Source organism: Scardinius erythrophthalmus (assembly GCF_964197995.2).
Source record: "Scardinius erythrophthalmus genome assembly, chromosome: 5".
NCBI classification, from domain to species: domain Eukaryota; kingdom Metazoa; phylum Chordata; class Actinopteri; order Cypriniformes; family Leuciscidae; genus Scardinius; species Scardinius erythrophthalmus.
Window position 1 is genome coordinate 44080560 of NC_138225.1, and position 27057 is coordinate 44107616.

The window sequence follows — 27057 nt, forward strand, 5'->3', positions numbered from 1 at the left end:
TCCAAAAAAATGCCATATCTTCCTGTAAAAAAAATAATTAAAAATTTAACAATAATTTACAGTAAGTGTATAGTTTATCTCATGTAGCATTAAATGAATTGGGATTTTTTTCTTGCACCTGGTAATGTGCATCTGTGAATCTGATTCCCAAGATCTGAAATCATTAAAATATTATAATGTATTGTACATTAAGTTACAACATTATTTGTTTTATTTGAACTGATCATGCTGACGTGAATGTAATAAAATAATTTCGATCAATTAATGCAAACATAGCCTACTGTATGAACGCTAAATAAAGTGTCATGCGCACACTGCATGACACAGTTTCCGCTGTTTGAACATACTAACCGTCCTCCTACCATGTTGCTTTCGAATAGAAAATAAATACAAATAAAAAGACGGCTGTGCAAATGATTTATAGCCTACTGCCGGAATTTTGGTTATCGCGGGTAGCGAATACATAGGGCGTGTTCTTGAGAAAAGCCTACCCGTCATTCAGCCCCTCCGTCCCAAATCCCAATCAATATGCATATCCATCCTAAATAGTATGTAAGATTAGAAAAAGAGTGTCCCAAATATAGTATGTTGAAAAGAGTAACCGTTTTTATAGATTTGACCAAACAACACCTGCGTCTTGTGCCTTATTTCTTCATTTAACAACAGCAATAGTTTATTAAACCGGTATATGAACATGACGGACGCTAGTTGGCGCAATAGTGTCACGCGCACTAGCAATGACAGATTAAGAGACCAACTCACCTGCAGAATTACCGCTCAAAAGTCTAAAACAAATTCACAATGTCAACAAACGGGAGGACGTCGAGAATATTACAGTTTATGGCTCCAGATGAGCGCCGTCAGTTTGGAATCGAGGTAACTGCACATCAGTAAATACGCTAATTTTCTAATGATCCTTTTTTTTTTTTTTTTTTTTTTTTTTTTTAATAAAACACGCTAGGAAGCAATTCACTTCTCTTTATGTGTGCTTAAAATGAGATTTATATTAACGTAAGTTCTGTACAAGGCTAAAATTTGCACAAATTACACATTGTAGAATGCACACAAATGTTAATCAAAGTCAAGAGCTTTTTAACCTCCACGTGTGATGATGATGATGATGATGATGATGATCTATTTGGCGGTGGCCAGCCAGGCTTGGAGTTGAGTTGACCTCACCATACTGCGGTACCATCATTGTATATTGACGATATCAGACCGTAGTTTTATGGTGCTGATATGTAGGCCTACCACAATATTGAACAATTAGCATATTCACGGGCCATGTATACGTTAAATGTGTTACTCCAAGATGCTTCAAAGAGTACCAAGGTTTTAACATGGTCCAAAACACATGGTACCAAGTCACTGTTGCTGTTGTACTTCTTGGTGTTTATTTGGTAGTGGGAGTTCATGTTAAATGAAATACTGGTATTTTTGTTAGCAGGGTTTCATGTTGCCACATTTTGCAAAATTTAGCAGCTTATCTAAAAATAACTGTTTTATAAATTGTAAAAATTGTTGCTCAACTCAGATAGTTTTAACATGAGTTAAATAATTGTAATACATTTTGTAATAATGTTAATATTTTTATTTATTTTTTGTCTTAGACTCCTTTCCAGCGTCTGGCATGGCAAATGCAAGACATATTAGGGGATGGAGGAATTCTCAAAGAGGTTGTCCATGCAGGGGAAGGCCCACCCGTACCAATGCATGCATCTGTGTCAAGTAAATGGCTCAACTAAACATGGTTTTAATGGAGTCATAGTTCCAGTTTCTGACTTATGATAGTCCAACGGTGTGCAGAAATGAATGATTCGTAACATACACTACTGTTCAAAACATTGAGGGTTTAATGTTTTTGAAAGAAGTCTCTTATGCTCACCAAGGCTACATTTATTTGATCATATAAACTAACTCTTACATTATTTTCTTTAATATATTTTTAATTTCTGAATATTTAGAAGCCATTACTCTTCTTCAATGTCACATGATCCTTCAGAAATCATTCTAATTGTAATATGCTGATTTGGTGCTTTTTTTATTATAAAAGTTGAAAACAGTTTTGGTGCTTAATATTTTAGGAAGTAGATATCTGTCATTTTTGATCAATTTAATGCATCCTTGCTGAATGAAAGTATTAATTTCTTTCAACAAAACAACAAAAACTTTTGATTAGTTGTGTTATACTTTTATGTTACACATTTCCCTTTTTTGCTAGCTTCTCATTAGCTTCTCGACATGAACTCATTTCATCCACAGTTCACTTCTCTGGTTTCATTGAGTACTCTGACGCACCATTTGAGACCACCAACCACCTCAGATATCCACGAATGATGAAGCTTGGTAGAGGTAGGATGGAAATTGAATTCCCCAATTAGAATGATAATCATTATGATTCTCCTTTATATTGTCTTGTTTGTTCAGTGCTAGACACTCAAACCTCTTTTTCCACAGATGTTACTTTGTATGGCCTAGAGCTCGGCCTTCTTACTATGAAGAAAGGCGAGTTCTCTCGCTTTCTCTTCAAGCCCAAATATGCCTATGGGGACCTTGGGTGCCCCCCACACATACCTCCATTAGCCACAGTCCTCTATGAGGTGCACGTTCTTGATTTTCTGGACTCGGCACAAGTGGATGATTTCATGGATTTGACTTTGGTATGATTAAATGCATTCAGCTTTCTCTTTTATTTTGTTTGCGGTATCTAAGATTGTGATTTCACCATTCCCCAGGAAGAGCAGAACACTGTCCCTCTGTCCACCTTGCTGAATGTGCTGGAAACACAGCGGAGCTTTGGCAACCTCTGCTACAATAAGAAGCGCTACGAAGATGCTCGAGAGAGATACAAGCAGGTATTCTGCTTATAAGTGTCTTATTTGTTTTGCAAGTATGAGAGTTTGTAAATGCATAGAAGGAAAATGTGCTCTGAAAATTAGTAGTTTATTCTTAGTATAGACTGAGATTTTTTTTTTCAGTGTAACATACTGTCGTCCCATGGTATAGGCCATGACACTTTTGCAGAATCGTGAGCCGATGGATGATGAAGAGAAGCAGCGTCTTGAAGAGATAAAGTTGCTTTTCCTGCTCAACCTCTCACTCACGTACCTTAAACTGGAAAAACCCCAGAAGGCCCTTTACTTTGGTCAGAAAGCACTGGACATCAACCCCCAGAACACTAAAGCTCTCTTCCGCTGTGGCCAGGTTGGGCAATATTTTGACATTTTTACCTCCTTTGTTGAAAATCTGTTCATAATTGTTTTAGCAAAAAACATATTGCTCTGTAAAATCTAGGGCTGTCAATCAAGTCAACATTTTAATCAAATCACGCGATATGCTGCTAAATTAATTAGCTGATCACAAATATTAATATTTACTGAGAAAAGCACCGAAATTAAGGGTGTTTTCAGACGTGTTGATCATTTGTTTTTGTTCTGGAACAGGGACTTAAATTGTTACAGTTGCATTTTCTCCATCGTGGTTCGGTTTACTTTCACAAGGTCACATTTCAAAGCATACCAAAATGTGTTTATGCAGCAATATCTCAAAAAGATCATATCAATTAGAGTGAGAATCAATGCTTTGTCAGCACAGCGTTCTTGCAGACAGTGCTGATTTTTTTTGTAATGCATTTCCCATTATGAATTATGCTACAGCATGGTTCGCTGGTCTGTCGGGTCAGATTTCTTTCTCACCAGAACCGAACTGCTTGAAAGGTGTAATTTTCATTCGGACCGAGACGATTATTTTGGTGCAACTCGGAGCACAATTGTCGTGTTAATATATGCTGAAACTAGGGTTGCGCGGTATACCGGTACTGAATATTGCATTATTCAATATTGCATAATGCATAGCCTTTATTATTGAATGGAATACTATAAAATAATATATTGTCTGCCTCATTCTATGAGAAGCCACATCAGCTCACAAAAGGAAATTCCAAACACTCGACCTGACGAAATGAAGTGAGTAAATACATGTTATTAAACGTTGTCATTTGTTGGACAACAGTTTTACGCTTCGTATTACAAGTTTGGAAAGATGTTTGACGCATGTTTCTTTTTCAAATGCATGATTGCACATGATAAGTGACTCAAACTCGCAGTTCTTTCAGAGATTTAGCAGCATTTATCACAGAGCCCTTCTTCACTAAAACGGTGTGCATATAGCCTATTTATTTAATAAAAAATCTGAAAAAAATTTAAATTTGTGATTTTATAAGCCAAATCGCGATTCCGGTTTAATTTCGATTGATTGTGCTGCCTTAGTGCTGATGATATAAAATAAGAGAATAACTATATAATTTTTATACTCCCGTGTGTATTTTGTGTAAGCGGTCTGTAGTAGCAATAATCTTTCGTAATTATTTTGGGCAAAGAATTGACTCGGGTCTTCATACAAGTTTCATTTGTTTACAAGTTCATTTTGCATAGCGGAAATGCGGCCCACCGACCAATTACAGCCTGGGGATGAATGTCAAAAGCCCTGCAGATTGTATATTAGAATACATTACATGTGGCCTGCCACTAGGGCTGTGTATTGGCAAGAATCTGGCGATACGATACGTATCACGATACATGGGTCACGATACAATATATTGCAATATATTTCGATACTGTGCATAAGGCGATATATTGGGATTTTTTTTAAAGTAGGACTATAATTTTAGAAAAAGTATATTTAAAAAAAAAAGACATGATGTGCATAAAAGTCAAAGAAGTTTACATTATGTAAACAATTCAGTACACAGAAAATCAAACTGCCAGTTTGGGATTGTGGTTTACAGGTTCTTAGTGAGCAAATTTTTATATGCTCAAGTAGGCCATAATAAAAGAAAATACATAACCCCTGTCACAATACAAAACAACAACGTGAACTGGACGAAAATGAATGAAAGTGGATGAAAGTGAACAAAATGAATGTGTCATATTATAGGCCTATTGAAATCAAGTTTTTATGTGATAAAAGATTTTAAAAGAACTGGCGAATGAGGCGAATTAGCGTCTACCGCGCCGCGCTAAATGGCTCATACGCGCCGCAGGACCTCCACACGTGCGTAAACGCGTCTTTGCATTGACTTAACATTGAAATCACTCGCGCTCTATTCGCGTTTGGTGTGAACGCAGCTTCACAGTGCGCGTCCACTACAGCGGCAAAACTCCGCTCGGTGCCGCTGGCAATGCTGTAACGTCTCTGCTTTGGGGTGTGTCTGTCACGAGTGTGTTTAATCTAAGTTTTTTTCAACACATGGACAGTATAATCATCATGCACGCGATTACATTTAGAAATAGACAAGCTTTGTTTCCAAATGCACCAAGCAAAGATCCTTTCAATTTCATAAACCCAGCCAATATAATAACAATAAACACATCAAAAATAAAATCTTTAACATATATATATATATAACAACTGCAAAGCGTCTAATTTGTAAACAAAATGATTTACGCACTAAATCCATCATAAACTCACAAGTTAATTAGCATAGACGTCACATCCCGAACCTCACAGCAATTGGCTGCCGACCGAGTTTTTCGCTTGATATTTACATAAAGTCGAGGACTGCCCAACCCTTTGACGCTCTCGGACGCTCTCAACGCTTTCTCCGGTCCGCTGTCAATCCCAAAATGCACTGCTGAGCATGAAGCTTGACTTCCATAGGAATGAATTGAAAACGCTCGCTCCGTGCCAGTGGACACGCACCGTTTGGCGAGCCTGGCGAGGACACTAGTGGTGCGTCTCAGCATAGCCATCTAGTGGTAGGGATTTAAACAACATAAATGTGAACCACTGATACTCTCGTGTATCGATTTTTTTTCTTACACCCCTACCTGCCACACATAGGCTGATTTACAAATCATGCAGTTTCACAGTGTCAACACAAGGTGATAGCACTAGCTTTTAGGCCAGGTGTTGCAGTAAACTGATAAGTGATAAGAATTGCCATTTCTGTTGCTTTTGAGAAACATTGAACGTGCCAAAAAAAACGGAACGAAACAGACCAGTTATTAGCTCTGCCCAAAAGACAGCGCAGCATGAGCTCCGAACAAATGCGTTTATTTGCTGACCGGTCTCGATCACGCAACCATTAAACAGCGCAGTGAGAAGCATTCAAGTTTTGCACCAGAGTTCTCCGATACAAACACAAATGTCTTGGTGATTTAAACTAGTTTAAAGCCAGATGAAACCAGCGTTGACATTCTCAACAACACTGACAGAAAACAGAAGAAACATTGTGTGACAACAATCTAGTTAGAATACTTTTCAATCCACAAATCACAACCATGTGTAGTGACACTAACTGTAAACATGGTATTGTGGCAGAAACATAAGATATTTATTTAGAATTGTATTATAATTATAGACATGCATTAAATATTAAAGGAGTATTCTTAATGAAATATAGGTCAAATTAGAGAAACCAATGGTTAATTTTAATAAGTTGTAGAATAGTTCTAACTCAGTAAGAATATTTAAATTATACCCTTTAGAAATGAGGTTGTTAATTTTACAGATGTTACTGTTTGTGTTAATGAAAATGAATTTACATCTGCGTCCCACCTCAAGCTACTGCTACTGTCAACTCTAGCTTTTCCAAGAGACAAAACATGAAGGCTTATATTATTTATATTTTATATATAATGATAGAGAAGTATCTGGCCCCCAGGCATCCACAACATTAAATCTGGCCCCCTTTAAAAAAAAGTCTGGACACTCCTGGCATAAGCAAAGCTAATGGCCCATAAGAAAGGCTTTGTAAATATGAAGACAACATTCAACTCATATAAGGCACATAAGCACAACATGAGCTTTACTTATGAAACAAAATAGATTTTTTACTTAAAGCTATACTTAAAGCTTTACTATACTTGAGCGATAGTTACGTCCCATTGATGAAGAGACTCATACTGAGTCCTACTGAGTACCTAGTTGAACACCACCATGACAGGAATTTGAAACAGGTAGTTCAATTTCAGATAAACATTTACGTTCAGCTGAAATAATTACGAACAGACATACTCGGGCCATAGCAGCCGTGCTGATATGAAGGCTGAGGAATTAAGTCATATGGCTTGATGCAGGTGTTTCATAAAAAGGAAGACACCTCACTTGCTAGAAATGAGTCACGTAGTGGAGCCTTTCAGACCTAGTTGATCACTGCTGTGACAGAAGCTCATCTATGAGGTCTGTGAGTAAACAAAATACCTCGCTTCAGTGGAAGAGAAGTAAGTCTAATAAAGTATAAGCATACTGTAAGCACCTCATAATTTAGCTAAGGAACATTATAGGCTTTTGTGCAGCACAAACTAGCTCTCTTGTACTGACAGGACCAGAGAAACTAGCAAGAAAACATCCAGATTGTAAAATCCTGCTGCTAAACAAATGTGCTCATTCCGGTTACCCATGCCCATGAAGAAGCCATACCCCTTGTGGAGTGGGCTCGAACTTCCAACCAGGCATTGCAAGCTGTAAGCCAGCGCTATCACATCCACAATCTAATGGGATAGTTGCTGTTTTGAAACAGGCTGGCCTTTGGTGCGACCATCACAGAACACAAAGAGCTGATCAGAGAGGCTGAATTGTGTGGTTTGCTCAACTTAAAAACCCAGTGCGCGGACGGCATAATAACTGTGAAGGATGGGCATCTCCCACAGCTGGTTCCCTTGGAGCGAAAGCAGACAAAGTTATAACCTGGGCTCCGAATGGAGTTGAGAGGTCTTTAGGTACATAGTCCTTTTTCGGTTTGAGCACTACTCTACAGTCATTAGGGCCAAATTCCATCCAAGACACTTTAACTGACAGAGCGTGCATGTCAGTGACCCACTCGCTTGACTGATACAACATCAAGCAAAAGTGCTGTCCTCAGCGCTTCAGAGAGCATCTTCAGTAGCAGAGTTTCTACTGTTGGGCCAAAAGCAAGCGTGCTAGTGCATGCCAAGGCCAGTCCACTGTCACTTCCGGAGCTTGATTGGGCCTCCCCAGGGTCAATGGCCAGGGGTTTTTGGCACACAGAATACATTGGTCCAAAGCGGGCCAACTGGGGCTTGAGGAGTGGTTATGAACAAAGGCGGAGTTTACCTGAGTTGGGAGAGGGTCAACACTGCTGCTCATTTCCCATGTTCTCATGCTAGGCTACCAGCTAAACTCAACATTTAAGACATTTTAAAACAATTTTCAGCTTGAAACTCACTTTCAGACAACAGCGAGTGTTTGAAATAACTGCAGATTGTGATCCAGTGGGGATTTTGATCACCATATGAGGCATAAATATATTTATGCGATGCCAAAGGATACTTATGCCAACTATTGCGATAATAAATACACATATGTTTATGGAAAATACCAGAGACTGCTTAAAGAACTTATCATATATCATTATAATTGTGTATTTTTGTTTCATGTTTCTTCTTCTTTCTCTTCCCTGTTTCCTTTGTTGATACTGGACTGATGTCAAGTCAAGTCAAGTCAAGTCAACTTTATTTATATAGCGCTTTTCACAATATAGATTGTATCAAAGCAGCTTCACAGTATTAAATAAAATAGTACATCAGGTGTTTGTTTCTGGTGTAAAACATCCACGTTTGGTAATGCTGATCAATAGCACTGTTGAATCGATTAATCAAATTAAGTATCCCCAACTGAGCAAGCCAAAGGCAACAGTGGCAAGGAACCGAAAAACTCCATCAGGTGACCTAATGGAGAAAAAAAAAAACCCCGCATGATGTATCCGCATATGTCATAAATGACATACACTCTGGTTAATTCTTGTTTTCTGTTTGGAGCTCCCCTGTTGCTTTGGCTGAAAGAATAACAGTACAGTGAGATGGGAGAGATCGCTCAAACCCTCCTCAGATTGCATAATTTCATGGAAAATTAATAGAAAACTCTTTCCAAATAAATGTGACGTAAACATTTATTTTATTAATATTTTTCTAAATCACAAATAAATGGAAGCAGTGTTCTCTTATTTAACACAAATTAATAAATTACTGTCACTGTAACATTTTTCTTTTTAATTTGTAAAACATTGGTCAAATATTGATGCTGGAATCTTAAGTCTTTAAACAAAGACCAAACATTCGTTTCTGTCATGCTTATTTTGATTTTGCGATCTAGCTAGTTTTCAGTCAGCTGGTGAAATGGTGAGGTTGAGTGACGTTGTTCTATGGAGGCGTGTTAAGGGCGAGATTTAGGTTGGGGGCTACTGGCCCGACAGTGGAAACGCAGCTTGATTTTGGCCTTGTGGCTCGAGGTCCAAGGTCTGAGGCTATTGACCCTGCCTGGTACGCTGTTAGCCCTGGTTCGCACTGGCCCAACAGTGGAAAAGTGGCTAATAATGCTGAATGGCTCGAATGGAGAGTCTGAAAGGGCTCTTAACACCAACGGCAAGTTCCATGACCAGGGGCCTCATTTATAACTGTTGCGTACGCACAAAACAGGCACTGAAAGAGGCGTACACCACTTTCGACGCATAAGTTGTGATTTATAAAAACAAACTTGACGGGAAAATTTGCGCACCTGCACGCAAACTCTGACCCATGCGTACGAACGTTTTGGAGATGGAGCAGTTTGGCGACACCGATGGTGAGCTGGAGATTAGTGTCTTTTTGGTCACTTTTAGACAGAAAATCTAAAGAAAATTAAACATCTACAGAAAGATAATACAAATATAATTTCACTCACCAAGCCTGTCACTTGAAGCAAATATCCATCCCTTCTTAAATGTCCGCGCCACCGAGCGCGTTGGGCCGTTTAGTGAAACTGACGCAGTTTAAATACATAAGATAATGATTTAAGCTGTTTTACTTCTGATATAAACATTTAGATTAAATATGCCATTCAAATATTTAAAAACTTAAACATGAAATCATACTGAGAAGTTACAACATTTTTTATATTCAATCAATAGAAATATTTGTTGTGGATGCGATGCTTTTGAACACTTTTCCTGTGGCGTGCTGTGTTTTAATGTTTTAACCACAGAGATAAATGCTTATGATAATACCAGATTGTCTGAGAAAATAGTTTAGTGCAAATAATGCACAAGGTCTATCCGTTTCCATTAAAAATAGAAATCAATTAAAAATACAATTCGGCCAGTGGAAAAGATTGAGAAAAAAACTTTCTCTGAAATGTATTTTACACTATTTGATTTATGTATTCAAAAACAAGGCAAGGATAGGCAACTACTTGATTTTTATTAATGTAATGTGTCTTGTACCGTTAAACGTTATCACGTGGATGAATGATCATATGCAAATGATATGCAGATGAGGATCTGCATAGTAAAACTAGGCGTTGTAAGCTCCATATATGGTTATTTCGGGGTGGAGATGCATGTGCGCACAATCTTCCGCTGACTGGGATTTATAAAGTGAATTCTGCGCAGGTTCTGGAGTACGAACGGTTTTCTAAGTCTGAATATTTTTTTGCGTACGCCATTTTTGGCTTTCGGGCGCACGTACACTTTTAGTAAGGATCCTACGCACAGTTTTATAAATGAGGTCCCAGGACTGCAGAAGGGCACGTTGAGTTAAATCATCTTGTGCTGCGTAGAAATTTAATCACCATGTCATTCTTACCAACTGGAGATTATCTTCTTTGCTATGGAAGACCGATATAGCAACCACATATACTTTAAGCGTAGAGGTGGCGAGGCTGGCGTCCAAACCCTCCTGCAAGAAAGATAGAATAACTGGAGTCAGGCAGTTTACAGGATATATATTCTGTGAGCTGAACCAGCTCTCAAAGACTTTCCATTTATGAGCATAGAGATGCCTGGTAGAAGGGGCTCTTGATTCATTGATTGTTTTTAAGTTAACACGACACTGGCGCGCTCCGCTTTTGGCAGCCAAACATGCAGATTCCACAGCTCGGGATTGGGATGCTGAGAGTAGAGAGTAGCTGTCAAATATATAGGTATGAAAGAGCTTCACAAACAGTCTTTTCAACCACACAGTATATATAAGAACTGGGATAAAAGTTTATATTTCAGGTTTAAACACTGATGTCTCCGGAAGCGATCAAAATGGAGTTAATTTACCTTTTGAAAGTAACATGATGCTTCAACTAACAATTGTATTGATTTCATTGCTACACCAGTAGATGGTGATAAGTATCTCTTAAAAATGTATTTGTCATTGAATCATTAATTCAAGATATTTGTTCAACAAACATTGATTCATCCAGTAATGAACGCGTTATTAACGGCGTTAACGCAAACCCATTTTAACGCGATTAATTTTTTTATCGTGAGATTAACGGTCTTTTTGGCCTAGCAAACTTTGAAGTTTTTTTTCACATGCTTTTGCAACAGGACGCGGCATGCGCGGCGCTGCTCTATGAAACGCATTCATTTCGATGGCTTGCGCCGCGCAAGGACGTTTTGTTGCTTCGTCGACCAAAGCGCAAGCGGATCTAGCAGCTAGCTAGACCGGAAACAAAACAGCAGGCGCGCGCACACACTTGTTTGGGCTTGCGAGCCGGCCAAATAGTAAGTTAACGTTACGTTTTGAATGGATGACGAGCGCGAGACGCCGAAATGGATGCCAATAAGATTCTGAATGGAAAGTTTACTTTTAAAAAGTTGCCAAATGGTTCCATTGACTAGACCAAAGTGATCTGTGTGTTTTGTCGTTGTGAACTGAGCTATCATCATCGCAGTACGTCCTGTCTGAAACACCACTTGATGATGGCCACACACACACACAAACACACACACGCACAGCTGATGCAAATTCTCCAAACCCTCGTCAATATCAGGACCTCGTCAGGATTTCTTTCACCCTTTTATTGATGGACAGTGTTACATTGTGTGAGAGATTATTTGCTCCAAGTGAGAATGTTAGTGTGAAATTGAACACAGTATTGCCAATGTTGTTTTCAATAATAAAAAAATCTGCACAAAGCAAGCCAATCTGCTTTTTTCATGTTGATAAGAGCATTAAAATGAGAAAAAAATAATGGGACAAAAATAAATCAAGAGACATTTAGAATAGATAAAAATGTGCGATTAATCGCGAGTTAACTATGACATTAATGCGATTAATCGCGATTAAATATTTTAATCGTTTGACAGCACTAATTCAAACCAATTTTTTTTTTTTTATATATTTCATTCAGATTAATTAAACATTATAAATGGACTGCAGAAATTAAGATTTTGTCAGAACCTCTAGTAAAATACAGGTTATTTTGTTTAGTTGTACTCCAGAGTAGGGTCTAAACTAGCACTATAGGAACTATTCGTGATGATGGTGTACGCTGATTGGCCAAACGCATGCAAAACACAGTCCTCTGTGCTCAGACACTGCTGTTGACATGGTATTGTCGCACTTATCATTCGATGGGTCCCCAACAGGCGGTGCAGGGTTTGGTAGCTTTTTCCATGTCTTTGCCGGAATGCAAAGGGGATTGGTGCAAAATCGTTGTCCGCTGAATGTAATGAATCACGATGAAGCTTTTTGAAGACTTCTCATGAAGAAGAACAATTCTGAGGCAATCTCACTCAGTGCATAAGTTTATATAGGGAGCAGGCTTGCCCCTATTTTGCGCGCTTAAACGCCATTGGCTGTTGAATGTGCAGCAGCGTTATTCAATTAGGCTTCAGTATGTCTCAGCGAAAGGAGTTTCCTCCATAGCGTCAGCTTCTGACGCAATGTCGAGTGAACCAAAATCGAAAGGGAACAAAGGCTCCAAAACGAGCCAGGTGTGAAAATGGCCTAAGATCATTAATAGACATTGCAGCAAACTAGTAAATCCTTCCATACACAGTTCTTTCTCTTATACTCACCAAGGCTACGTTTATTTGAACAATAATACATTAAAAGCAGTAATATTGTGAAATGTTATTATAATTTAAAAGAACTGTTAATCATTTTAAATGTCATTTATTCCTGTGATGAAAAGGTGTAATTTTCAGAAGTCATTACTAGGGGTGTGACGGTTAGTATATAACCGTGAGACCGACGGTTATAGTTGAACACCGTCATTAGAACCGCCAAAACCGTGTTATTAAAATATTTTTTACAAACATTTTTTATCATAGAGAATGTTTAAAAACTAATTAAAAACAATTGTTAACAGTCTGTGTTATTAATGGTCTACGTCGTTTGCAACTGTATTTGATTCTTTGCCAAGTACCCCCTGACCGACCGCCAATCATTTGAGATAGAAATAAAAGCTATGATATAGTGATGTGCCATCATTATGAGATTTATTAAACAAATGAAAAACATTTGCAATAATAAACATTAGCAATAAACATTTACAATAATAAACAACGTATCATTATCGATAACTGATCGTGCAGTTTAATTACCCCTTGACTGGCCCCAAACATGTTTGATAAAAGAAACATATACAGTGTGTATATAGCCTATATGATGTGTTACATTTTAGCTCAAAAACAATTGTAATAAAAGAGAGGATCATAAGATGCGCAATATATCGGGAGACATGGTTTTTACCACTTAATCAAGTTTTGTTTTGTAAATCGTCAGACATGATTTTTACCACTTCATTAAGTTTTGCTTTGTAGAAAGCCTTTCTTTAAAGCGAATTTCGTTTTGTACAAATTGTATCTTCATTTTAATAAATGTTTCATCAACCAATTGCATGTATTTAATAAATAAAAAGCAAATATAGCAGACAATAAATAACCGTGACATGGAGGCGCGCGAAGCGCCACGTTCACTTGCATTGCATTGTAAACTAGAGCGCATCTCATAGTAAATGAATGAAACTCAGCTGGGCCTATGCCTCATACATTAGCATTAAATATCTTTGCTGCATCCTTTCTAGAACAGACAAGGGCTTTCTTGTGGCTCGCATCAGCAAAGCATTGCATCGTCCATAGACCGGCTTTGAAATTTGGTCAAAAAACGTTGGTGCGGATGATGAGTTTTGTGATGCGGTTGCGGATAAAATAATACCCCATCCGCGTATCTCTATCGATAACAACATTGATCACTACACAAATATTTATTTTGTTTTATTTTAATTTAGGCGATCATGTAGTTAATCAGTGTCTGCTCCCCCCGCGACGACTACGACGGTTATGTTACGAACCGTCACATTTGACTCACGTCATAACCGTCATCACCAATTCTGAAACCGGCACACCCCTATAGTCATTAACCCAGTAGTGTCATATGATGCTTCGAAAATCATAGCAATATGCTGTTTAGTTATATGATGATTTGAACTTTTGACCGGTAGTGAATACTTCAGCTTCTGGAAGAATCTTCCAATCAGGTTTTCATAGTTGTGGCTTTTTATTTGTGTTCAGTTTGCCAATTAAGGCCATATGGTAGTATTGATATGATATTTAGAACTTTCTTTCTTTTTTTTATGAGGCTTGTTTGGATATGAAAGACTATGAGAAAGCACAAGATTATCTTACACTTGCTCAGGCGAAAAAGCCATTTGACCCTGACATCAACACCTTGCTGAAAAAGCTTGCTCTGTAAGTATTCATTCTCTTATTTTTGTCAAGTCTTCTTCTTACATGTGTGAATGTGAAAGCTAAACTAATCAACTGATCTTTTACAGGTGCTACAAGGACTATTTAGACAAAGAGAGAGATATGTGCACCAAGATGTTCTCAGGTTTGAAGAAAACAGAAAATTGAAGCTGTGTGCGCAACTTGCAGTGTCCATGGTTGAGGTCTTCACCATTTTTCAAACCCTCCAGACTGACCACAAGTGGGCAGTATAAACCAAACAAATTGTAATTTTGGTTCGAGTGGCCAACATTGCATCAAATGTTGTCATCCAATAATCCAATAATCATTTATTTGATTATTGTTTGATTTTATTTTGCGGTTTGTTTGTTTGTTTTTGCCAGCAAAATGTATTCGCCTCTGCATTATGTTCTGTACGTTACTTTAAGATAAGCTTTATTATAACAAACAGTCAAGCTTTTGCAGAATTATGTTCAGTATTATGTTCAAAACTCTATATGGAGCATTAGCATGTTTTCTAGGTGCACTGTTTGAAGTTTCAGAAGTCATATAGAGTCTTTAATTTTTTAACCTATTTGTCATGCTCTTCATTTTTTATTTACTTTTTACTTTTTACTCGCACTAATTCCACTGTGTCATCACCACTGTGACAGACTATTTTGTGTGTCGCAAGTTTTGAAGTTAACATTTAAACAATAAGATGTTCCACCTTGCTCAGTGTTTTGAATTTTCCTTAGATTCATATGGAAATTAATAATATTGTATAAGATTAAAAATACAAATACATTTTGTTTACTTGGCAATCAACAAAAGTGTCAGTATATACTGTATATATTAAATCTATTCTCATAAAGTTCTTTGAGTCTTGTCGTATTGCTGTGTCAACTTTTACTGCTTCTTTTCTCCCTATGCTAACAGAAATTCCTGCAACAGCCCTAAAAACGTATTTGGACTTAAAATGTAATTTCCTCATCACAAAATATGAAACCATGTGGTGTCTACCAAAAAAAAAAAAAAAAGCTTCACTAGTTTGTAGAGTGAAGTTCCACTCATGTAACTGTTAAGAACCTTTTATGTGCCTGGATGTGCAATGCAAACATAGTTAACCATAAAACAAGCAATAGGTCTGTAAAACCTTGGACTACAGATAAAGACATTGCTTAGTTTGGTTTCTCCTCCTTTGGTAACTTTAGTCCAGTGCAGTCCCTCCTTTGTTTTTTTGTGTTTCTCCTCTGCTGACATATGCCAGATGTGAAAATGTAATTATGTGTGTACAAAGTGAAGTTTATTATTCTTGACCCACACCTCCATGTCCAGGTTTTAGGGGTTTTCTCCTGTAGTGAGCTCTTGGTGCTTGGCAGTAAGTTCGCTTTTCAAAACCAGAGGTCTTTTTTTATACTGCTGTTTTTCCAAAGCAACATATACAATGTTCTCTAGATGTCTAGCATCCTGTCAATATTCTGAGTAAAAGAATAGTTCACAAAAAGTAAAGTAAAATAAAATTAAAATTAAATTATAATAGTCAAGGATAATCATCATTTACTCAACTTTATGTCATTCCAAACCTTTATGCATTTGGACCCCATTTACTGTACTTTCATTGCATGAATTTTTGTTTCCCAAAGAAGAAAGTTATACAGATTTAGAACAACATAAACATTTCTTAAACTGAGTAATATGAGTAAAATTACTTTTTTTGTGTGTGTCTCTTAAAAGAGACATTCCATAAAGTGTCTATACAATTTTACATTTAAACAGAATTTGGTCAGAATATATAGCTACCATTGAATGGCTATAAAAGGAGAAACAGGCTTTTTGCAGAGGCAATGGCTCTGTCCCAAATGACACCCTAAGCCCTTGATGACTGCCTCCCAAGTCCTCACTTTTGTGATGTGATGCCGCTTTGTCGGGTTGAAGCCTGTGGCTTGGCAGAAGTCTGTTCCTAGTGTGCTCTTGAGCACCCTTGTGAAACCTAAAATGACAAATGGGACACCCATACATTATTGTGGACATGTGCATGCTGTGGCCACTGTAAAGTCTTCTATAGTTAGAATCATAGTTTCTAGTTAGTATAGCAGTCAACTTTAATGCTCTGCCATGACGCTTTAAGCTTGACATCGACTAGTTGCTGATCATGGCCTATAAGGGGCGCAACAGGATAAGAAATCTTTGAAGTTCACTTTTACGCTCCGTTTTTACCATTTATTTGTCAGTTAAAATGACAAATAAATAGGCTACTCTGAGAGCGCTACACAATATATGTTTGATTATACCATCTGGATCCTCAAAATTGATAGGGTGAATGCACGTTTTAAACAGCTACTTGTACACGTAAGTAGTCGGCATTCTAAACCAAAGTGCTGATGCATTGTAACGCACACACATACAGACTGTAGCTCGCATATCACGTGCAGATCGTGCGACCAGAAACATTCAGTAGCCCAAAAATGTATTGTCAACAATGTTCTGAGATTTATCAATAAAATAGCTTAGAAACTGGAAAATTCTAGCATATATTTCTTGGTAACTAAAACCCACAGCTTCACTATTAGCAGAGAGACGCTTCCATATAGAATTAATTTGCATGCAATCAATCTCTCAGTAATGCATTCATATAAATGTAATCTTTACTGTGTTATATGTATCTGATTTAGAACTAGGAGAAATCTGTAAGGAATATTATGACCCAAAGACAAAAGAGCTGATAAAAATAAGATGTTGTGTAGGATCAAATAGCCTTGTGGGCAGCGCTGTGTCATATGCCATAGCTGTGCACAAGGCAACCCTTCAGGCTTATTTGTTCATTTAAGACATAATTGGTGAATTACTCCACGTCGACTTGACTTTAATTTGACATTAAATGTAAAATGTATTATTTCAGCTCTAAACAGAATTGCAGGAATAATGCTTGTTTCAACTCACTCTCACCGCTTCTGCCCCATCCATTGTTTAGGAAAGCAAAATCCCAGTTACTATATGCTGTAAACAGAACTTGTGATTTTTCCAAGTAGGACATGTTCCTGGATCAACATCTTTGTTGGGATAGGGTTAGGGTGATTACTGGGTTATTAATAAATAAAGGATGAGGATGCAGGAACACGTCCTTTGAATACAGACTTATGCGTGCAAACACAAAACAGATTCAGATCTCCAAAAGGAGCTGATAGCAGTCGACACAAAGACCCCATTATCTGTTCCAGTCCATACATGTTTGGAGAGCTTGTGTGTGAGTGTGTGTGTGTGTGTGTGTTCCGTCTGATGAGGATCCGAAGGATGAGCTGCCCTGATAAGATGTTCTGTTGGCCACCCATCTCTGCAGATACTATCACAGTAAGAATTCCATTGACAAAGGTTGATGTTGGAAGCAGAAATGTATCTCTAAATTCCAAATACACAATAATAATGTCTCCAATAATAAGGTTACATACATATTAGTTTCATGGCAATTGGGCTTTCACAGTCATTCAAGTGATGATGGCATCCATGTCCAACAGATCCTCAGATTATCACTTGTGAAGTTCTTCCCAGTTAAGAAGCACTTGAGCAGCTGTTGCATGTAGTCCAATCTGGCAGTCGTGCAGACATGTCTGACCTCTGTCTGAAAGGCCACAGTAAAAAAAGGCATCCAGGTGCTCAAGTCAGTGGTCAAGTGTCAGTCAGGGGGTTTTCACCCCTACACTGTAAAAAAGGTTTGTACAGAAAAAGACTGTATAATACTGCAATAAAAATCTGTTAATTGGTAAGTTACTTCACCATATGCAGTGGGAAATCATGAACATTGCATGGTTCAATATTGCATTATATGACATTTTACTGTGAAATACTGTTAAAATAGTTTTTTGGGGGGAAATAAAAACTTTGAATACCATATAATTTACGATAAAAAAAGTAAAAAGACATTCCCTGAAGTCCCTGTGTGACACATTATTACATATTTTATTATATTACTCTAGCGTCATGTGTGGCCCTGGTGGTCTACCTATGCATCTATACGAGCATGTTCCAAGCTACTTACAATGAACTCTGATTCATCATGTATATTCACATTATATCACTTGAAATAGACAGTTATACATTGTAAATGTTTACGGTGAATTTCTTAATTTAACAGGATATACTTTTAATATCATCTTGACTGAAGGACTGATCTCAGCACAGGGTTTAACAGTATCCAGTTGTGATGAACTGGATAGTTGGGTCAAGTCTCCTTTATTTATATAGAGTTTTGTACAATACAGATTGCTTCAAAGCAGCTTTACAGTCATAAACTCCCAAACTCCATCAGTGACAGAATGGTGAAGAAAAGAAAAAACCTGGGAGGAACCAGACTCAGTCGGGAGGCCAGTTCTCCAGACAAAGCAACATAGTGTGGTTTAATTCAAGGCTGCATGACAAGTCTGATTGTGGAGTTGAAGCTGACCATAGTGTCTGTGCAGAGGACTTGTTTGGTTCTTGTGGTGTTCACTGAGTATCTGTGCCGATGGCTGTCTACTTGACAACGCTTTCACAGGGGGGTCTGTCTCTGGGGCTCGTCTAGTTAGTAGTGGGTTGAAGCAGAAAAAAACAGAATTTGGCTATATTAATGTAACGGAGGTCACCTTGTAAGAGCTGCGCGTGTAAACCTCACTCCCCTGATCTCAAAAGGCGCCATAGCAACTGATGCTAGAGACTGTGGTCTTTAGCGTCCTTGTTAGCGTGCCCGCCTCCAATGCCGGTAACACCCGCTTGAATCTCACTCGGTGCGGGTGGGACCGGAGGGGTTACATTGGTGCCGTGACCCGGATGGGAGTGAGATTTAGGGGGGTGAGTGTAACGGAGGCCAGCTAGTAAGAGCTGTGCGGGTAAACTCACTCCCTTGATCTCAAGAGGTGCATTAGCATTAGCAAAGACTGCATCTTTAGCATCCTTGTTAACGTGCCTGCCTCCCATGAAGCGAGGTGAGTAGGACCGAGGGGTTACATTAGCAATGAAGTACAATGTACTGAAAAATAAGGTTTACTGCACAGTGTTATTTTTATGGAATGTGCAATGTTAAAAATTCTGATTGTTGTTGAATGATCTCACCATGTTCAGAGACATTATAAGATGAGATGGTTCACATTTAGAAATGAATGAGAAAAATCATAATGCTCAATATAGCAGGTGTAGTCCTGTCTTACTGTCTTACAGTTAAAATGCCAGCAGCCATATCACCCTGTAGCCCAAGACTGGTTGCCTACTGAAGCTAAGCAGGCCTGAGCCTGGTTAGTACCTAGATGTGAGACCTCCTGAGAAAACCAGGTTGCTGCTGGAAGAGGTGTTAGTGAGGCCAGCAGGGGGTGCTCACCCTTTGGTCTGTTTGGGTCCTAACGCCCCAATATAGTGACGGGGACACTATACTGTCAAAGAGCACCGTCCTTCGCTTCGGATGAGACGTTAAACCGAGGTCCTGACTCTCTGTGGTCATTAAAAATCCCAGTATGTCCTTCGAAAAAGAGTAAGGGTGTAACCCCCGGCGTCCTGGCCAAATTTCCCCTTGGCCTCTGTCCATCATGGCCTCCTAATCATCCCCATATACTGATTGGCTCATCACTGTCTCCTCTCCACCAGTAAGCTGATGTGTGGTGGGCGTTCTGGCGCAATATGGCTGCCGTCGCATCATCCAGGTGGATGCTGCACATTGGTGGTGGTTGAGGAGATTCCCCCTTCCATGTAAAACGCTTTGATTACCCAGAAAAGCGCTATATAAATGTAACGAAAAAAATTAAAGGAGCCAATCTTTTTCATAGAGGCATGTGCATGAATGACTCTTAAAATCTGAACTGATTTTAAATCACTATTAGGCGTTGTAAATGGTTCTGGGCATCACACACTAACCTAACCAACTGGGTCACACACTTTCAGACTTTCAAGTGGTTTTGAACACAGCAAACTCACGCAGAAACATGCACCTCGTAGCATGTTATGATGAATGAAAACGGTGTTCTAAAATCAGCTGAAAATATAATATTTTCTGAATTTTTGCATTTCAAAACATATTAAGAATTTCAGAACAAAATTTCTTAACTTTTGGTAGTATCATTAAATATTGAGAGATGTTATTGATCATATTACTTCCTCATATCATTGGAAATATAACATTGCATTGTGGGATACAGTACCCAGCACATTGGGCCTGTCCCAATACCACATGTGTCCATATAACTTTTGATTCCCCAATGGGGCACATATATAACATTGTGTTGCAAAATTGCAAGAGCTTTATTTACCCACTTTGATTTTAAATATTCTTTCAAATAAACTTTAAAATGTCTCTATATAGCAAACACAATTTAATTGTAGTGCTCCTAATTAAGTGATAAATGTTTTCCAAAATACACATACTCCTCTCTCTCCACTAATAAAATTTCCAACACTTTACATATCACTACCAGGTTATTTGTAATAATTAATATAACTTACACTGGAAAGTTTACCTTGACATGTTGCAAAATCGAGTCACGTAAGTTCCTGCATGACAGGATACGCTTAGCCTCAAATATTGCTCCAAAGCAGTATTATGTGGATTTAGCATAGCATACTATTTTCTATTTCTGCCATATATAGATATGACTAGCATTCAATTCTAAACATCTCAATTGTTCTATGTTGCTATGTATGTGGCAAATTACAAAAATAATACTAATACAAAAATTGCATACTATGCATATATACTTCATATACTATATGCTGGATATATAATTAACAATAATATGTTAGTGTTCCAAACGTAACCCATGTTTCCATTCTGGCTATGTTTTTTGACTTGATGGCCCGTTGTCCTAACTGATAGAATAGGTTACTCTGTGTGTAAGTGGGTAGAGGGTTCCTTCTTCCCCCTTTTCTTGAGTGGGACTGCCAAAAAAATGCAATATACCAACAGTACTGTTATTGTTGTTAAGCTTCATGCTAAAGAACTTGCTTTTTTAAGTGTTCCTCAGCCACTCTGTAATTAGTTACAGATCTCACTGCCCTTGCCAATTTTTTAATTCAAGTATGTTTTATATATTGGCCTATTTGTTTAAAAATAGTTATTGCACAATTAAAAAAAACATTTTAATCTTGGGTGAAAATATTTCAAGAGGCTGAATGTTTTGGGTATTCAGGGCATGCTGGGAAGCTGTGCTGGGCACAGTCACTCCATTTAGTACTAAACAGCAAGACTTGTTGGGCACACCGGGCCACTGTTTGTCCTGGCTCAGGGCTGAGGAGGTGGCACGATGCCCCATGGTTGCTATACAGACAAGTTGGTGCCCTTGGATTCTGAACATGAAAAGAGTTATTTATTTTTTATTTTTGCATCAGGATTTAGCCCTTTACACTTAATTTAATAGCACTGCTAAAGAACAACATGACACATTTGATTTCCCTCTTATTTAAATAAAACTTGAAGACTGTAGATGCATGGAGAAAAAAAAAATGCACTAAAATATATCGGGCTATATGTTATAATGTATAAGTTATTCTTGTGTGCTCTGTAGTTTCATACAATAGCCTTTGTATCAAATGTGAGTTGGCCAGCAAAATAGTTTGGCAAAACTATGCTGTTTGCCATCCTTCATAGTTTTAACAGGCCAGTAGAGACTATTATCTATTGCCTCCAAATGGACACGTTGTACTGCAAAACACCAGTTTACTCAAAGCTGCACACAGTGAGGCTGCGCCTCAGGTCAATTTCCTTAATTTTGCTCTCCATTTCACAGCAATGTTATTATTGGTCCTTAGAGTTCACGACAAGCATCGCTTAAAATAGATTTTGGCTTTGTTTCAATTATAGAATATATTTGGCTTCTAATGAATATATTCTTGTGCACAGCTTGGTAGCTATGGATATTGGGAAATAGGGGAATTCTTATTTAAAAACAGTATGTTTATGAACACAAAAGACTTGTCTGAAAGACTTGTATTATGGCATAAGAATTTCATTAAATATTGCTTTGGTTTAATTAGTCTTTGTAACATTGTTTAAGTGTGTATGTCTCAGAAGCATGTGGAGGGAACACATTCTCATTCACATTCTCTTTCTACATTGAGTAGCACTGTCTTGAGCTCCATGATGCCATTTTCAGATAGTGGTGAGGTATCGGTGCCATCTAAGGCTTGTTCAGACTGGAAAGACAGGTTTAGGAATTTTGTCTTTCTTTTACAAATTTGTCATTGTGTCTCCCATGTATCATGTTAACAACATATAACATAACAAATATCATTTAGCAAACGCTTTTATCCAAAAGGACTTACAAATGAGGAGAGCAATAGAAACAATCAAACTAATAATAGGACAACAATATGCAAGTGCTGTGACCCTTCCCAGTTTAATCTTTAATCTAATTAAATAAAAAAATAGATAGAGACTAGAAGAGAAGAGAAGAAAAGAATGTGTTAGTATTAATGGAACAAGTGTTGCCGAAAAAGATGCGTCTTCAGCCGTTTCTTGAAAATGGCTACAGACTCAGCAGCTCGGGATGAGTTAGATCATTCCACCAGAAGGGAACATTCAAGGAAAAGGTCTGTGGAACTGATTTTGTGCCTCTCTGAGATGGCACCACGAGGCGACTTTCACTTGCAGAACGCAAGCTTCTGGATGGCATGCAAGTCTGGAGTAAAGAGTTTAGGTAAAAGGGTGCAGAGCCAGTGGTTGTTCTGTAGGCAAGCATCAGTGCCTTGAAATTAATGCGAGCAGCAACTGGCAACCAGTGCAATTTTGTGAGGAGAGGAGTGACGTGTGCTCTCTCCGGCTCATTAAAGACCACTCAAGCTGCAGCATTTTGGAGCAGTTGCAGAGGTTTGACAGTGCAAGCTGGAAGACCTGCCAAAAGAGCATTACGATAGTCCAGTCTGGATAGAACAAGCGCTTGGACAAGGAGTTGTGTAGCATGCTCTAATAGGAAGGGCCTGATCCTCCTTATATTGTGCAAGGCAAATCTGCTGGACCGGGCAGTTCTAGCAATGTGGTCTGTGAGTTCAATTGTTCATCCATCACAACTCCAAGGTTTCTGGCTGACCTTGATGGAGTTATGGATGACGAACCTAGCTGAATGGAAAAGTTGTGGTGTAGTGTTGAGTTGCCGGGACCACAAGTAGCTCTGTCTTCGCAAGGTTTAGTTAAAGGTGGTGTTCCTTCAACCAGCAAGAAATGTCTGTCAGGCAGGCTGAGATGCGAGCAGCTACCGTCAGATCCTCTGGCTGAAATGAGAGGTAGAGTGTCATCAGCATAACAGTGATAGGAAAAACCATGTAGCTGAATGACAGATTCTAGTGATGTCATGTAGATGGAGAAGAGAAGTGGTCCAAGCACTGAGCCCTGAGGCACTCCAGTAGCTAGATGTTGCGACTTAGACACCTCACCCCTCCACAACACCCTGAAGGACTTACCTGAGAGGTAAGACTTGAACCATTGGAGTGCTGTACTTAAGATGCCCTTTGTCTTTAGGATTGACAGAAGGTTCTGGTAGTTAACTGTGTCGAATGCAGCAGACAGATCCAGTAAGATGAGAACTGAGGATTTGGAAACTGCTCTTGCCAGTCTCAGAGCTTCAATAACCAAGAGCAGGGCAGTCTCGGTTGAGTGGCTGCTTTCGAAACCAGACTGGTTGTTGTCCAGGAGGTTGTTCTGTGTAAGAAAAGTAGAGATTTGGTTGAAAACAACTCGTTCAAGTGTTTTAGCAATGAATGGAAGATACCGGTCTGTAATTTTCCAGATGTGCTGGATTCAGAGTGGGTTTCTTAAGCAGTGGTGTTACCTGAGCCTGCTTAAATGCTGTGGGAAAGGTACCAGAGTGAAGAGAGGTGTTGATGATGTGAGTGAGTGCGGGTACAACTGAGGAAGAAATGGCTTGAAGTAGATTAGTGGGAATAGGATCAAGCGGACAGGTAGTAGGGTGATTGGAGAGGATTAGTTTAGAGACTTCTGAGTGGAGAATGTGTGTGTTAGCTGTTTAGCTGTTATTTACATCACATCTTCTGTTTACTTATTCTTTTATTAATAATGCTTACATTTTTAAGGGGGTTGTAATTATTTTTTTACCATTATATTGTGAACTATTATATTTTATTTTTTATTATTATAAATACATCACATGAGAACTTTGATTTATAAATGTATGAGTCAACTGGATGATTCACAGAATGCTATCATTATGCTGTTGTCAAACCATATGGTGTAGTAGTGCGATACCAGTCACCTATGAGAAAATATTGGTATAATTTTCTTTTTAGAGTGTTTTGTATTGTATTGTATTGTATTTTGTATTGTCTATTCCTGTTTTTTATTCTCTAATAGACCCTGAGTCTGGACATAAAGTTATTATGGCTAATATTTACCCTCCACACATAACTTGACCACCACATTTGTGTTACAGTCATGAATGATCAGCAAATCGTGCAACTTGTTGAGAAGAGGTGTGCTATTCATTTTAAGGTGTAAAGTGTAAATTCTCACTATTAACTAACTATTAACTACAACTTTTGCCTTAATAAACTCCTAATTACTGCTTACTGTAGTTAGTAAGGTAGTTGTAAAGTTTAGGTATTGAGTGGGATTAATGGATGTAAAATATGGTCATGCTGAATAAGGGATTAATATGTGCTTTATAAGCACTAATAAACAACCATATCCTAGTAATGCACATGCTAATAAACAACTAGTGAGAATTGGACCCTAAACTAAAGTGTTACCAAATGATTTGATCAGGATTTATTATTTGGGAATCATTACTAGAAACTGATGTTGAATTAGTTATTGTATTAAAATTAGTCATTGTATTAATTATTAATAATTTTAGAACGAGGTTAACAAAATTAACTGTTGTTCAAATTAACAATTTGCAGTGAAATGAACAAAATAGTTCAATTCAAACTAAACATTCAAACTAAACATACAGGCTAAAGTGCTCCAGTTGACATTACATTTGCAATACAACTGCAAAATTCACTTTAAACATTTATTGAACTTAAAAAAAGTCTAAAGTCCTTTTTTAACTGAAAAGTGTAAACCCACATATTAAGTTTTGTAGATCCAGAGTGGTGCATGATGTCAAATCCTAACCCCCTGGTTCCCTCCAATATTTTCTTAAGGGGTTTTGTAAAGGGGTTTTTCAATTTATGAGTAAAATAAAGCCTGTGGTAACATAACTGACCCAAACCGAAAACATTAATTTTTAAGCAGTTATGTTCATTTTTGAAAACTTATGTTTTTAATAACTAACTAGATAAGATTATTTGGGGTGTGAGTGTGTGCAGTTTGCATTGTAGAACAAAACAACAAAGTATCGTAAAGTTAGGTTTACCACAGGCTCTATTTTACTCAAATTGAGAATTATAAAACCACAAATCTCGAAGAAACCTGTGGGGAATTAGTCTTCCAGGTTCTGACGTTATACGTCCACCACTCTACTCTCAAGAAGTTTAGCAGGCTTAAAGTAACACCCGACAGAGGGTCAATTTAGTGACTTATGATATTTAAATGCACTGAATTTCCATGAAATGTCTCTATATATTTACAAATTTTACTACAAACCAATCAGAGTGATTGTTCACAATCAAATCTTATTTCTGTCTCATCTTCAAGATGTAATTCATTTGTGAACAATCACTCTAATTGGCTTGTGTAATATTACTAAATATAGAGGCATTTCATGGAAATTCAGTGCATTTAAAATGTCATAAATGAAAACAGTGGATTTTTTTTGTACTGTTACACCTGGTTATTTTTGTTCTGACTGTGTCTCTCTCATCTTAAAGTCAACAAAAATAAGCCAAGTGTTACAGAATAAAAAAAAACTATTTATGACATTTAAATCTATTGAATTTCCATGACAGTTCTCTAAACATTTACTAATATTTCCATTAACTGAGAACAATAAAGCAAATTTTAAATTGTAAAAAAACGGCACAAAAATGTTATTATACAATGCCATAAGCCAGTTGCCGGCAACGGGCAACAAGGGCCCACGACTAATCTAAAGTATCCAGATAGAAATTTGTTGCCCATTCTCAATGGGAAAGTGCTCAATAAAACAGTGCTGGACAACTCTGGCCCTCCACTTTCCTGAAGAGTTCAGCTCCAACCCTGATCAAACTCACCTGCTTGTAGCTTGCTAGTAATTTGTAAGTCCTTGATTGGCTTTTTCAGGTGTGTTTGATTTGGGTTTGAGCTGAGCCCTGCAGGGCAGTGAATCTCGAGAGTCAGAGTTGATCTACAGTCGAACAGTCCATCACTTGTGTGTAGGTCTCTGGCTAACCGGCTAACTCAAGTCATCACTGTCTTACTGAAATAGTTCTGCAAATCAGCTGTGGGCCACTATTACCTAAAACTGTCTATTAATGCAGATTGTCTGTCTTATTTCTTAAAGTAAAGATAAAGGATGGAGCAAGATTTGTTTTGCAAACTTTACTGTTACATCAGTCATTAACGTTAGTGCTCGACTAACATATGCACTGCTATTGATATAGTTCCCACATGTTCACCGCAATAAATTAGAAATTAGTTTGTTGATGGACATACACTTGTTAATGCTGATGGTGAGGAATCTCAGAATGTACCTCAAAATGAGTAACGTATCACTGAGAAACGTCCTTCT

General features: G+C 38.0%; 1 protein-coding gene across 4 annotated transcripts; it reads left to right on the plus strand.

The window, feature by feature from the left end:
* Nucleotides 1-703: 703 nt before the first annotated feature.
* On the plus strand, nt 704-15333 carry fkbp6 (FKBP prolyl isomerase 6). 4 transcript variants are annotated; one of them, XM_081365296.1, is made up of 8 exons: nt 704-876; nt 1611-1728; nt 2263-2352; nt 2458-2660; nt 2736-2855; nt 3007-3204; nt 14355-14464; nt 14551-15333. In XM_081365296.1, exons 1-8 carry the CDS (start codon nt 802-804, stop codon nt 14627-14629), a joined length of 993 nt encoding a protein of 330 aa, XP_081221422.1. In that variant the 5' UTR covers nt 704-801; the 3' UTR covers nt 14630-15333. The 4 variants fall into 4 exon arrangements, with proteins under 4 accessions (XP_081221422.1, XP_081221424.1, XP_081221425.1 ...); XM_081365298.1 differs by lacking the exon at nt 704-876 and adding an exon at nt 975-1188 and having other exon boundaries at nt 14551-15317; XM_081365299.1 differs by lacking the exon at nt 704-876 and adding an exon at nt 977-1163 and having other exon boundaries at nt 14551-15327.
* The last annotated feature ends 11724 nt before the right edge of the window (nt 15334-27057 follow it).